This window comes from Harmonia axyridis, chromosome 1, assembly GCF_914767665.1.
Source record: "Harmonia axyridis chromosome 1, icHarAxyr1.1, whole genome shotgun sequence".
Lineage (NCBI taxonomy): Eukaryota > Metazoa > Arthropoda > Insecta > Coleoptera > Coccinellidae > Harmonia > Harmonia axyridis.
The window spans coordinates 41,394,098-41,408,399 of NC_059501.1; the positions used below are offsets into that span (position 1 = coordinate 41,394,098).

Genomic DNA, 14,302 nt, shown 5'->3' on the forward strand with positions numbered 1-14,302 from the left:
TCCCTGGATCAGAGAAAAGCCGCTCTTCCAATGATCACAAGAGGCGGTAGATTAGTACACTGCTGCATTTCTTCTAGAAATTCAAAGCATTATCTGAAAAGAAGCATGGTTTCATTCAGGGCACAACCCAAGTAGCAAAACTTATTTCATAAGAGTTGTAAGAACTATTATACAGCATATCTTATAGAACAGTGAAAATCTTATAATGTGACTATAAACCATTATACAATATCTTTACAACCAAAAAGGGCCCCAGTTTATATAACACTTCACTGCTTTTAGGGCATCCTTTAGTACACTACACAACCATTATAGGATAATGATTATATAACTGTCCTATAAGTATGTCTTCAAGATAACTTATACAATGCATTTACAAAACTATTATGGAACTGCTATAAAACTCATTTATAGAACTACTAAGAAAGTATTTTATAAGCATTTTATAATGCAGGCAGAATCGCTAATACAATAATTTTGTTTTCTACTGTTGAAATTCGGAATAGAATTGTCACAAGAATATTTTATTAGGTAGGTACATAAAAGTTGTCATGACAGTTAGATCCAATATCAGGCAATACTATGGCGGTGGGTGATGGAGTTATTATTGTATCTGTTGGTTATCATATAGAAAATATTAAAGACCTTTATCGCTAATCCAGGGATAAAATTGAGTTGCGAAGCTTGCTTTTCTGACATTATATATATATATTTCCGATGAAAAATTGACGCGCCTCATATTAGCATACATTTTATTGAAATTATTAAAAATATAAAAATAAAAATTCAGTTTTATTTGTTGAATTTTGAACTCAAAACAACATATATTATGACTGTTGTGAAAGCGGAAAGAAAATCTCTAAATTTCTTTGAAAAATCTATTTTTATTTCATCTCTTTACGTTTCTATATGATTTTTTCAAAATGGCGGTGGTTTCTGATAATCCGAACATTTAATAAATATGGCGTATATGGTAGACTACAAATTGGAAACCTTATACAATAATTCTGTTTCCTACTGAGCACTATACGATATTACAGTTTTATTATGTTGTTCAATGCAGCGCCATAAAATTGTTTTTGACAATCTCAGGAGTCAGTTGCAGTTCGATTCTTGACCACTTTTGAATGTTGCCAGATTTAATAATACATATGAAATATTTTCCCTCAGCATTTTGTTTTTTACAGAAATAATAGGTAGAATTTAATATAAAAGTTGATATTGATATAAAGGTGAGTTTAGTAAGTAGTCTACCACATTATTTGCAAAAAATACACGTCGTTGTTCTGCATAAAATGTAGGTAAAGAAGATTTTTTGCTATAATTATTCAGTTAGTATAGAAATAAAGTTGTTTTCTTAGTATAATATGGGGATCTATCGCAATATAGTGTTTTATTATATGACGAAACTCCCTTCAATACAAGTTTACAGTTAAAAGTTACAATGAACCCTCTTATGACAATCGGTATCAAATAGAAGACTTTTCATAATAGAATTGCCAAAACATACATTATAGATGCATTTAGAACATCTTGAACTACAAGATGTAGGTATCATGATCAAATAAATAGTCCACCTATTTATTGCTACTAATTTAATGTATGTTATAGCTACTTACTGCCTAAACTAGCAACATTGCACGTTAGATTTGCGTGTTATCCTATAGCGCGGTTGCAAACTACGTAATAGGACAGAAGTATCGCTTAACATGCGTACCGTACAACGGTAAACAATTATTTAGTTATATTGCGTTTCGAATAACATCTGCATACAGCTTCTTTCCACGCGTGAACTGACCTCGAATTATTGGATTTGGATATGATATGCATTAAAATTCTCTACTCCTGAAAATGAATAAAAATTCATGTTAAAAAAAATTGTCAAAAAAATAGTTACCTTTGATGAAAGCTGGCGTGGGAGAATCTGCAATAAAACATCGAATTTTTACTTGAATTTTTTTTTGTGACGCTCAACAAAAATTCCATTCGTAAGCACTTGTTTTGCCTCGCTCACAAAATCTCGCAGATCTGTTTATATCAGAAGGTTTTCCAGTGCCACTATAGATTCCGATAACAAAAGGTTCAACTTCTGAGATTTCGTGTATGGTACATAAAATGGGCCAAAATTCGCACTTTGAACTTTTATATATTGGAAGCCCATCTATGTTCACATTCAAGGAAATAGATTCTATATGAGAATATTTTTTCAAGCAAATTATTACGTTGGATTCTAGACCATTGTGCAAAACGTTCCATTTTCAAGTGTTACCAGTTCAACTGCTGGCTGAAGCTATAATTATTGTTTCTTCTAGATTAGCCTCTTCGTTAAATTCGACTTCAACTAGAGGTTGATCACGAGTACTGCAATTCTGAAGTATTTTATTTTTATGGTATTTCTTTTTTACTGATCTTTCAAAATGTCCTCTTCTTATTCGTTTCCATTCAGATATTGCCGAATTCATTTTGTAAACGGAACCTGCTAAAAAAAACCCGTGTAAATTTTTTTTTGTGTTATGTGTATAATGTTCTTTAATATAGAGATGAAATGAATAGATTTTATAATGCAGAACTTGGGATAAATTTATTCCTGGGAACTACATTTTTATTCTATGAGCTCTTCATGAGAGAGAATACTGTTGTAGTTATAAGATGATTATAAAATAATTCTATAATTATTGTGTAATGTTTTACTTCTGCATAAAGCAACAATTTTATTACTTTTCTTAAGCAACTCTAATGCAACCATTTATACAGCTTCCTTTACAACCATCTTTTAACGTCGCTATTAAAAGTAATACAATAGCTATGCAACCGTATTATAATTTGTATAACACTGTTTTATAATTATTCTATAGGAATTTTATAGTACTTTATGCAACTGTTATAAAATTTATATACTTACACTATTTATTTGTCGTATAATATTAGTTGTAAGAACGTCTATACAACAGCATTATAGAAATCCCTTCATTATATGATAAAATGGTCGTATTCACACGCATTAAAAAATTATTTTATTCTTTCATGCGGCACTTTACGATTATTATGAAATAATTTCGTTCTTTTAGTGATCACTTTTGCTACTTGGGAAGTAAGTAGACAGCAATTTGCTAAATTCTTCAGAAAATAATATGTTTCTTCGGAAGAACCAGAAGAATGTGGCATCAGACGTAAAACAAATTTTTTTTTCATAGTTACCTTAAAGATAGAAAACAGGTCGTTGGTTTGTGTAATGAAAATGGATACGAGATGTCTTCTGAGGGTACCATTTCAATCGTTGTATCCCAAGGTACTATATCAGATTTTTCCAACTGAAAATTTGTCTCAACACTTATTCTAGTAAAATACTGGACTAAGGCAAAGATAGAAACATATCTTCATACTAATGATACGAATATCACTATATCATCCAAAGATATTGAAGGTGTAACGGTTAGCTTAATGCGATCCATGTCTTTGATCGAAAACTGGTGTGCCATGAATGGCCTAGTTCTCAACAATGATAAGACAAACATTTCATTCCTCTCAAATAGTCGATCAAAATTGACAACACCTCATGATATGACATTCAGTTCTGGATCAGTGAGAACAAATTCTAGCCTTGGAGTAAATATTGATTGCCACTCAAACTGAGCACTACATTGTGAATTACTAATGAACAAACTATAAGTTCTACGGTTTGTATGCTGGGAGCTTTGGTTAATCATGTTGTCGATTAGACTCCGATAATTGTTTATTATGCACATTTTCAAATGATTATGTCCTATGGAATCATTATTTGGGGAGGGAGTACGTCTGCTAAACAGATTTTTCATAACACAAAAGCTTGCTATTAGAACAATTCTGAGAATGAAATTTAGAGAATCGTGTAGGGGTACATGAATAATAACATACTGACCATGACAGGGCTATATATTTATAAGATTTTATTATCTACTATATAAAAATAAGTCGGGTTTTCCTTCCTGACGCTATTATCCTTATTTAAAATGGCGGACGGACGATGAGGATGCAGTATCGGATGTATCCGATAAAAATGATCGGGAAACAAATTACTTTAAGTGTTGTGCTTCGAAAATGAGTAGAATAAAAGTCTGTGTGCAGTGCTTTTCAGTTTTCCATCAAGCCTGTGCCAAAAAGTTACCAAACCTAAAAGTTATTGATGGAAATAAGATTGTTTGTTGCGCTGGAACAAACGAACAAAGAGAATTAAAGCAAAGCGAGGATGCCAAAACAAATATCTTTAGGATGGAAATCCGATATCTACAGGAATTACTTATGGAAACGAGAGATAAAAATGAAATTCTCAAACTAAACAATAGCCTTTTATTAGACAGAATACGAAAGATGGAAAAAAATGATATCCTTGAAACAAAGGTAAACAATACAAAAAACCATTCGATTAATTCAGTTGACGTAATTGAGAAGATCCCTACCAGAGGTTTGAACATAGAACCCTACGAGCGTAGCAAAATAACAAGATCATCTACCAGACAACAGATGATAGATAGATAGATAGATAGATAATTTTCTTTATTTCAAGTTTTACACAACAAAAGCTACATAAAAGATGAAATGACGTCAGAATAAAGAACTTAAATACACAAGTTTTCAGAAACAAAATAATCCCCACAATTGTAAGGTTCCAAATGAATTAACATTCTCTTAACAATTTTCTTAAATCTATATAAACTATCACAGCATTTAATATAATTAGGTAGTCTATTGAATATTTTAATACACATGTAATAAGGACCTTTTTCACTCAAGGTTAATCTATGATAAGGATATAATAAATCTTGAGTTCTTGTGTTATAATTATGACTAACTCCCATATCAAACTTATCTCTATTTTTAAAAACAAACAACAAACATTCATAAATATACAAAGCATATACCGTCATTATATTCATATTTCTGAATTTACCTCTGCATGAATCCCTGTACTTCATTTTGCATATAGTTCTAATAATTCTTTTCTGAGCTATGAATATTGATTGGACTCTAGAGTTGCCACCCCAGAAAATGATTCCAAATCTAATGATCGATTCACAATTTGCATGATACAAAATTTTCAAAGTACCCTCATTCATATACTGAGCAACAACCCTGATTCCATACCCAACACTGGCTAATCTTAAACAAAGTTTATTTATATGTATCTCCCAATCCAGAAATTCATCTATTTGTATGCCAAGGAATTTTGTACTTGATACAGGTTCTATTATATTATTTTCAAGATTAATACTGCTTGGTGTAGATGTTTGTGATAGATGGCTACACAAAGTGCAATTCCAGCAGAGAAAACAGAAACCAGTGTCAATGATAATTTACTGTCTGTGACCACGCATGACAGGTACCATTCTAACCTAGAAATTCACTCTAAATCCGAAAACATAAATAAACACAAAATTCCGAAAATAGTAACGGAAACACATGAAATTACACCCACAGACAAACTGATAAGACCTGCTCCCAATTCACCGTCAGACGATTTCATTAAAGTCAGAGCAAGAAGACGGAAGAAACCGAGAATTAATGTCGGAACTGGAACAACACTTACAGGAGAAACAACATTCAAATCAGTGAAATCTGACAAAGCAGATAAGAAATTATGGCTATTTATCTCTCAAGTAAAAGAAAGTGTAGAGGAAGAAGTTATTAAAGAATACATAATGAACAAAGGGAAGTTAGAAGAGAATGAAGTATCTGTGACAAAAATAAACACCAGAAACCAAGAAAATTTGAACTATAAATGTGTTCTTGTAGGAGTTCCACTGAAAATAAAAGAGGAAATATATAACAATGAATTCTGGCCAAAGGGAATCAATTTTGCAAGATTTGATTTCCGTAGGGGACAACATTTTTTAGAGAAAAACAAAGCTTGAAGCCACAATCTATCAAAGATATATATACAAAAAAAGAAGTCATGAGCAAAAACAGTGAACAACAATTCAGTATACTACATCAAAATGTTTGCTCTTTGGGAAATGCTAAGGATCGCCTAGAGGAAATACTGAATGAAAATGAAGATGTTAAAATCCTGTGCATAACAGAACATTGGAAAACAGAAAACCAACTAAAATTCTATGCTATCAATAATTTTGCACTTATTACTTTCTTTTGTAGAAATGAGAAGGAACATGGGGGAGTAGCAATATATACAAAAACTGGAATGCAAGTCAAAGAAAGAAAAGACATCAAGAAGATATCAAGAAAGGGAAAATTTGAGTGTGTAGGAATAGAGTATAGCCTGAATGGAAGCAAGCATGTTTGTATGGCCATATATAATGATGGGAATGTAGACATATTGACTGGAGCATTAGAACCAATATTAATAAAATTATTCAATGAAAATGTAAAAATATCCCTGATTGGAGATTTCAATATTAATTTTATGGATGACACAAGCAGAAAATGTGAAATATTGGGCATGTTGAAAACTTACAATATACAGCAAACAATATATCAACCCACAAGAATAACAGCCACAACAGCAACCTGTATTGACAACATTTTTACAAATATTGAGGAATCCTATGAAACCAGAGTTATACAAACACATATTTCTGATCACACAGCACAGAAAATTATTTTCAAAATGGGAAATCAACAATCAAATGAGACATATAAGCGAATATACTCACAACAAAATATTCAACATTTCAAACAATTGTTACGAGACCAAAATTGGACAGCTCTTTATGAAATAACTGAAAAGGATGTAAATGACCAATTCAATATGTTCCATAGCATATATTTGCAACTTTTTAACAGAGCTTTTACATTGAGAAAAATATCAAAGAATAAGAGAAGAAAAATGGTAAGTTCTGATCCTGAGATTAAAGAAATAAAAAACAGACTAGATATATTACTTGTACTGAGTACTTATGATGGGAGATTCAAAGGAGAATATCGTGATACAAAAATTAAATATGACCAACTATTATTGAAACAGATAAAGAAAAAATATGGAACTTTGATAGAAAGATCAGATAACAAGAGTAAGACGGTATGGGCTGTAGTAAATTCTTTGAAGAATACAAATAAAAAGAAAACTGAATTAATTGGAGATCCTTTTCAAACAGCAAATGAAATTAACAACTTCTTCATAAAAGCAGGAACGACATTGACGAGGAGCATTCAAGACAGAAAAATTTTTGACAATTTCCAAGAAATTAACAAATCTATGCGTTTGAGAAGAATTACCGAAATGGAAACAAAAAAGATTATAGGATCATTGAAAAACAAATATTCAAGTGGATTTGATGAGATCTCTAACCACATTATCAAACAAACAGCTGAAGAAGTATCTGGACATATAACTCACATCATGAACAACTCATTGAGACATGGCATTTTTCCAGACAAACTGAAGATAGCAATTGTGAAGCCAATCCATAAAAAAGGTGATATAAATGACTATAACAACTACAGACCTATAAGCATACTACCCAGTTTTTCCAAAGTTATGGAAATGGTCTACTGCCAACAATTAATGGAATATTTGATAGAAAATAAAATATTCAGAGAAAATCAGCATGGTTATTTGAAGGGAAAATCTATAAAAACAGCAATTTACCAATTCATAAACAAACTAGTGGCAGCTTTTGAGAACAAAGACTTTGCAATGGGAGTATTTCTCGATTTAACGAAGGCATATGACTGTTTGGATAGTAAAAAACTTTTCAACAAATTGGAGAATTATGGAATCCGAGGACCGGCGCTAGATTGGGTCAAGTCATATTTATCACTCAGGAAACAAATGGTTGAAATCGAAATAAATGGAAAAATCATCACATCGAATATGGAAGAACTGATACAAGGAATACCCCAAGGAAGTATCGCGGGACCGTTATTGTTTATTATATATCTGAATGATTTCAGACTAGATGCTGAGATGAGAGAACAATCAGTTACTGTAGTTAATTACGCAGATGATACAAATCTACTTCTGACTGAAAGCCATTACACACTGCTGGAAAAGTTATGTGAAATTACATTAAATAAGACAAATGAATGGTTCAAGAACAACAATCTACTTCTCAATGAAGAAAAAACCAAGTTCATACTTTTTTCACCAACCAATTCAGGAATTGAAGAAAATAATACAATATCACTGAGCTAAGCAAAATACAACTGCTTAGAATCAACCAAATTTTTAGGCATACATATAGATAAGAATCTCAATTGGAAGGAACACATCAATTATGTTCATGAGAAAATAATGATATCTGTTTATGGTTTCAGAGTTGTGGCCAGGTATCTCTCCAGTAATTACCTGAAGATGGTCTACTATGCGATGATAGATGCAAAACTGAGGTTCGGTATTGTCTTTTATGGGTCCGGGAATATAAAACAACTATTTATTCTACAGAAGAAGGCAATAAGAATACTCAATAACATGAAATATAATGACTCTTGCAGAGGTGTTTTCAAGAAATCTGGAATACTGACAATATATGCACTCTATATACAAGAATGTGTCCTTTTCATCAGAAACAATGAGATGCTATTTGAGAAGCATAAAAACAATAGAACTTTCTACGACACCAGAAATGAAGATTTTATCTATCCCAAACATAACCTAACAACATCTCAGAAGCAGGCAGAATATAGATGTTTGAAATTATATAATTCTCTTCCAAGGAAGATGAAAGCAATGTCAAATATAACTATATTTAAGAAGAGCTTATTCGGATATCTCCTTGACTTGGAGCCATACTCTTTGGATGAATATATTTCTAATTTGTGAACAGAATATAATTTTGTTGTTTTGACACTATTCCATTTCATTTTTTAGATATGTGAAGATGATAGGGAATAAAGATGATTATTTATTTATTTATTTTTTATTTATTACTCCAGAACGCACGAACCGATTTCCACGGTTTTGCATTCGTTGGAAAGGTCTCGGGCTCCGTGAGGTTTCACATACATGAGTAGCTGTCAAACAATGTATCACGCACCGGCGCCATCTACTTAAAATATTGGTTTGTAGTACATGCAAATCAAGAGATGGCGCTGTATGTGAAAAATGATTTTCCCGCTCTTCTGTTGAAATTTTTCCTGAATTTTCTTTGCTATAAACCTTGGTTTATTTGCGACTGCTGTTGGTAAATGTACGTGGACCAAAATCATTTGCGCATTTGAAAACTGTGAATGGCCACCAATGCCAAACATTATCTGCAGTGTGAAAGAATTTCGATTCCTTGAGAATTATCTTAATGATTTTAATAAGCGTACAATATTGTTTGTCGTAACTAGCCTTGAAAAAGAAACGAACTGTTTCGAAACGTCTGCGTTGTTACAAATTAAACAATAGAATAAAATTGTGTCCAATATTCCCAATATTTTCTTATTTATTAAATAACAATGGATGATAACCAAGTAATAAAATCATATCGAGAAGCATGTCCACTATTGGGTTGGCTGGAGAACGATTCTCATTGGGATTTAACACTTGCGGATTCAGTTGTTTCATCGAATGCGTACCAAATACGAACGCTGTTCGCAATTATCATCACCACATGCTTTCCTTCACAACCAATTCAGTTATGGAACAAATACAAAGACGACATATGTGAAGATATCTTGCATCGCTTGCGCATTCAAACGAATAATCCTGACATCCAAATAACCGATGAAATCCACAATGCAGGATTGATTCTGATTGAGGATCAATGCTTGATTATTGCAAACAAGCTACTGATTGGAGTAGGAATGATTGCGCCAAATCGATCGATGCACGATGCATTCAACCAAGAATTTAACCGAGAGCTGCAATACAATGTTTGCAGGAATTCGTTCGAAATAATGTGCCGTTGCTGAATGAACAGCAAAAACAAGTGTACGAAACATTAATGCAAGCGGTGGAAAATAATACTGGTGGTCTATTCTTCCTGGACGCACCTGGAGGAACAGGGAAAACATTTGTCATTTCATTGATTTTGGCCACTATTCGATCAAGATGTGACATAGCTTTGGCGTTAGCATCATCTGGAATTGCGGCGACTCTTCTAGATGGCGGTCGTACTGCACATTCTGCGCTTGAGTTCCACTCAATTTAAACACAATTGATACTCCAACATGCAATATTTCCCGATCCAGTGCAATGGGAAAATTGTTGATGCAATGCAAGCTCATTGTTTGGGATGAGTGCACAATGACACTTAGGAAATCACTTGAAGCACTTAACTTCACACTGAAGGATCTTCATCTTCTTCATCTTTTAATAACCAAACGAAATGTTACATATAAAACGAAGCCATCTGTTGTCGAAACGGAGTTCGCCGGGTTTGCTAGTTTTTTCATAAAAATGAATAATAATCAGGAAAAATACTATGCGCCATACTGGAGTCCGTGGAATATCCACACGTTGCGCAATCTGGTGGTTCAACAAAGCTTTTTGATGTAGGTCTACTACTCGTGCCCGGTTTAACTGAGAAATGTCCTGGCATTTTCCACGGATTTTCTCAATACTAAAACTTTCGTTACTAGCTGAACACTGATTAACTTCGAATATACCTGTATTCCACCGTACAAAAAGCATTTTTTCTAATTTATTGTTTTCATCTGAGTAATACCATTCCACACACAAAAAATTGTCTTGTTACTTTCAACAAGTTGAGAGTGGATAGGGAGGAAAAGTTTGGCAAGACTTTTGACGATTTGTGAATTTGAATATTCTGCTCTGAAGAAAGGACTTGTAACTGGCAAATAGGAAAAATGATTCTATTTTTTTTCAATTTTATTGAAGTCATCGACTGCTACGATCATTAGCCTCTAACCTTACCATCACCAGACATGTACAACATCCATGACCTAGCCAGGATTCGAAACCGGTACTTTCGGCACAAAAGTCGACTTTTCAGTCCACTGTACTACCAAGACAGTCTGTTAGGTTCTATTATCCGTATTTTGTCTCTTCGTAGTCGAATTAATTTTCTCTGTTTTTTCATGATTTTTATGCGCCGTTTTGTATTTTAATGAAATTTTGTGATCTTTCAGTCTATTGTGTAATTTTTGTTATGTTTGTCCGGTATATTGTTTCTCACAGACTTTGCGCGGAATCTTGTAAACTGATTGAGACTTCTTGGACTTTGGAGTTGACGCTCTCAATTCGCCAAAAATTACCTTTATTTGATTTTTAGGTTCGTGAATTAGTTCTAGATTATGAGGCTTCAATATTTTTGGGATTTTATGGAATAAGTTCCATGAGCTTGTTCTACAAGATCTATGACAAATTAATGATAGCTGCACTCATTCTGACTTTTTTTTTTCATGAAGATACTTCTGATCCTTTTTCGTTCAAAAGTTACTAAAATTTGAAAAAATATTTTCTTGTTGGAGTTTCATTTTTCAACTTTTGACCTCATATCAATCTTCCCCAACAATAAACAATAGAAATTGTTCGAAATGTCCACCTTCGGCTTGAACCAAGCCTCATACCTACGAACTGGAGATTACTCGGCGGATCAGATGGAGCATATATTTATATAATTCTCATATAGGAAATAATTTTTGAATGATCAACCACCTACTCTCCCCTGTCATGTAAATTTTTTAATTATAAATGATCTTTGTGCAGAATTTCATGTCAATCAGCTTGTGGTAAATAGGTAATAAACAAGATAAACACACATTCAAATGCATAATAGCTATACATATATGGATACATCTTTTATTTCAACATAAAAACTTCAAATGAAAATATACTGATTATATTATTACGCATTAAAAACAGAGTGGAACTCAAGGTGCGAACGGTCGAAGAATTTTAATTGAAACATTTTCATTTTGTTTTTTGGTGTTTCTCAGGTACCCTTCAGCAATAGTATTTGATTTCTACAGCTCCGTTGCTGATGCTTTCGCATGAATCTGGTAGAATATTAGTACAAATGTTCCTTCAAGAATGTTTCAAACTATGACCTATATAGCTTCCTGGATTGGGTTTTAAAAAACAGAAACTTAACAAACTTTTTTGGGTGGTTAAAATTGAATATTACGCATTATCGTAGTGGAGATATCTATTCTTTCCTGAAGAGATGGACATCAATCATTTGCGAAATAATTCAACTCTTTCTCACATTAGAACTTCATACTGTACAAATGGAATCAATACTTTTTTCTAATATGAATAAAAATAATGAAAGAATCCAACCTAATGAAATGGCGATAAATATTACTCTCAGATGACTAAATGAAAGATTTTCGGACGTTTCTTTTTTATTTCTCTCATTCCTCCAATATTCGAAAGAAAATGATGTTATACCATATTGAAGGTGTCTCGCAATCATTTCGTGGAAAATACTTATGTAGGGCGAGTTTTTTTTGAAAAAATATGTGGAAAATCCAGGTACAAGGTTTTGTTTCATTATATGTGATTTGCGTACTCCTCTAAACATATTAACCATCGTGTGAGCTTGTTGATAAGGCAATATAACAGCACAATTATTCCGGAAACTCATCAATATTTCACTCATTTCTTCATCAGAAGCAGATACAAGTTGATTAGCTAACCGTGGGATGGCACTTTTCACAAGACCCTTCATATCTGAAGGAACATAAGTAGTAAGGTTGGATTTAATGAGATCTTATATTTTATCTATTTGTAGATCATACTTAGAAATGAGAAGAGAATCTAGCAATGAAGCTTGGAACGTTGCTGAAATGATCAAGCAACTGAATTGCCACAAATTCATCAAAAATATTTGAATCACTTGATATGATGCAAGTCTTTTAACAGGTTGGTTCAAACAAATACCAAATACACATAAAGTGACTTGCTCAGTTTGCTTATTAAAAAATTTACCTGCAATTGATATAACAAGTGATGGTAAAATGAAAGATGCTAAAGTTAGAACCCAGAAAGTTGGATTCGAATCATTCAGAACTCTTGAGTACTGAGGAAGTTTCTGGGAATTTGGAACAATTTCTACTAAATAATCAATAGCAAATGGAGTCAAATATTCGATGTTCGGATAATTTTCGGTAGGAAAATATCGATATGGACAAAAATCAGCTTCTCCATCTCCAACGACGTGAATGGCTTCCTCATAACTGAAATTTTTAATCTGAATTAAGTTCCACGATGCGTTCAAACTATGGATTAGGTCTATCCAAAATTTTGGATCTTCTCCAGACAACTTACTTCCCTTCTTTATATTTCTTGGAGGATTGTTAAAAACTGCCAAGTCGAATGCTTTTCCGTTAAGGTTAGCATATTCATGACTCATGAAATAATCTTTGAATTCCTCTATATCAGTTAGATTTACTACAATTCTTTTAAAAGGTTGATATGTACTCAATTGAACATCTGGCTTGTAAAAGAACACACCTAAACACAGCAACGAATATTTTTTCCATACTTGTTTCATGAAATTTTGAACGTCGACTATTTCTACATCGAAGTTCAATATGAAAAACGATGGTATCCTTGTATTAAAAAAAGATAAACTTGATATGAAACCCACTTTCTGGTGAACATCTTCAAAAGAATTGAGTACGAAAAAAAAGTAAGTGGGGTATACTGTTATATTATTCATGGTTTCAACAACATGGCCTGGACAATGGACAAAGGATTGAGTATTTTTTGTTCCTTTGGAGAAATCTGCATTTCCTCTATATCCACGAAGACACAAAATTTGAAAATAATACTGGTGTCAGTTTCAGCTGCTTCTTTCAACCTCAGCAATAACAATTTTTTTCTGTCGTTGTGCACTACTTCAATTGAATGAAGGTAACAAGAAACAATGAGCTCAGTAATTACCATTGAAATCAAAAGGAAAGACATTATGTAAGTGAAAGTAAGCGAGGGAAATTCAGAGTTTCGTGGGGACGAAGGATCGATATTTCATTTCGTAAATTCTAACACATATACCTATGCCTTGTCCGATAAGATCATTTGAAAAGTTTTTAGGTTATTACTTACTCCAATTAGGTATGTAGGAATTTTCCAAACTTTCCTAATGATGAATAATTCATAGCCTGTAATTTATCTCTCGTGTTGTTTTATTCATTATTGGATTGAACAAAAGCAAAAAATAGCGGCATGAGTAATCAATTCAGAAAATGCATGTTTACTGAAAGAATATTTGTAACTTACAATATAATGAAGTAGAACTCTTAGAGAAAAAATTAATCATTTTATAAATTTGACCATCACTATATTGTTTTGTTCTAGAGATTGATGGATTGATCTTATTTTCCCTAATTACTGTAATTTGCGAGTTTTCTGCCAAAAAAAATTAGAAATCACTAAGTTACTGATTTTCGAACCAAACGGAAAAATTTTCATCCT

At 32.6% G+C, this 14,302-nt stretch overlaps 2 protein-coding genes across 2 annotated transcripts; both read left to right on the forward strand.

The window, feature by feature from the left end:
• The first annotated feature begins 3,970 nt into the window (after positions 1-3,970).
• On the forward strand, positions 3,971-5,903 carry LOC123670673. Its single transcript, XM_045604197.1, has 2 exons — positions 3,971-4,500; positions 5,274-5,903. The coding sequence occupies exons 1-2, from the start codon at positions 4,078-4,080 to the stop codon at positions 5,886-5,888; spliced, it is 1,038 nt and encodes a 345-aa protein (XP_045460153.1). The 5' UTR covers positions 3,971-4,077; the 3' UTR covers positions 5,889-5,903.
• Positions 5,904-5,929: 26 nt separating this feature from the next.
• Positions 5,930-8,128, forward strand: LOC123688920. Its single transcript, XM_045627676.1, has one exon. The coding sequence runs from the start codon at positions 5,930-5,932 to the stop codon at positions 8,126-8,128; it is 2,199 nt and encodes a 732-aa protein (XP_045483632.1).
• Positions 8,129-14,302: the final 6,174 nt, after the last annotated feature.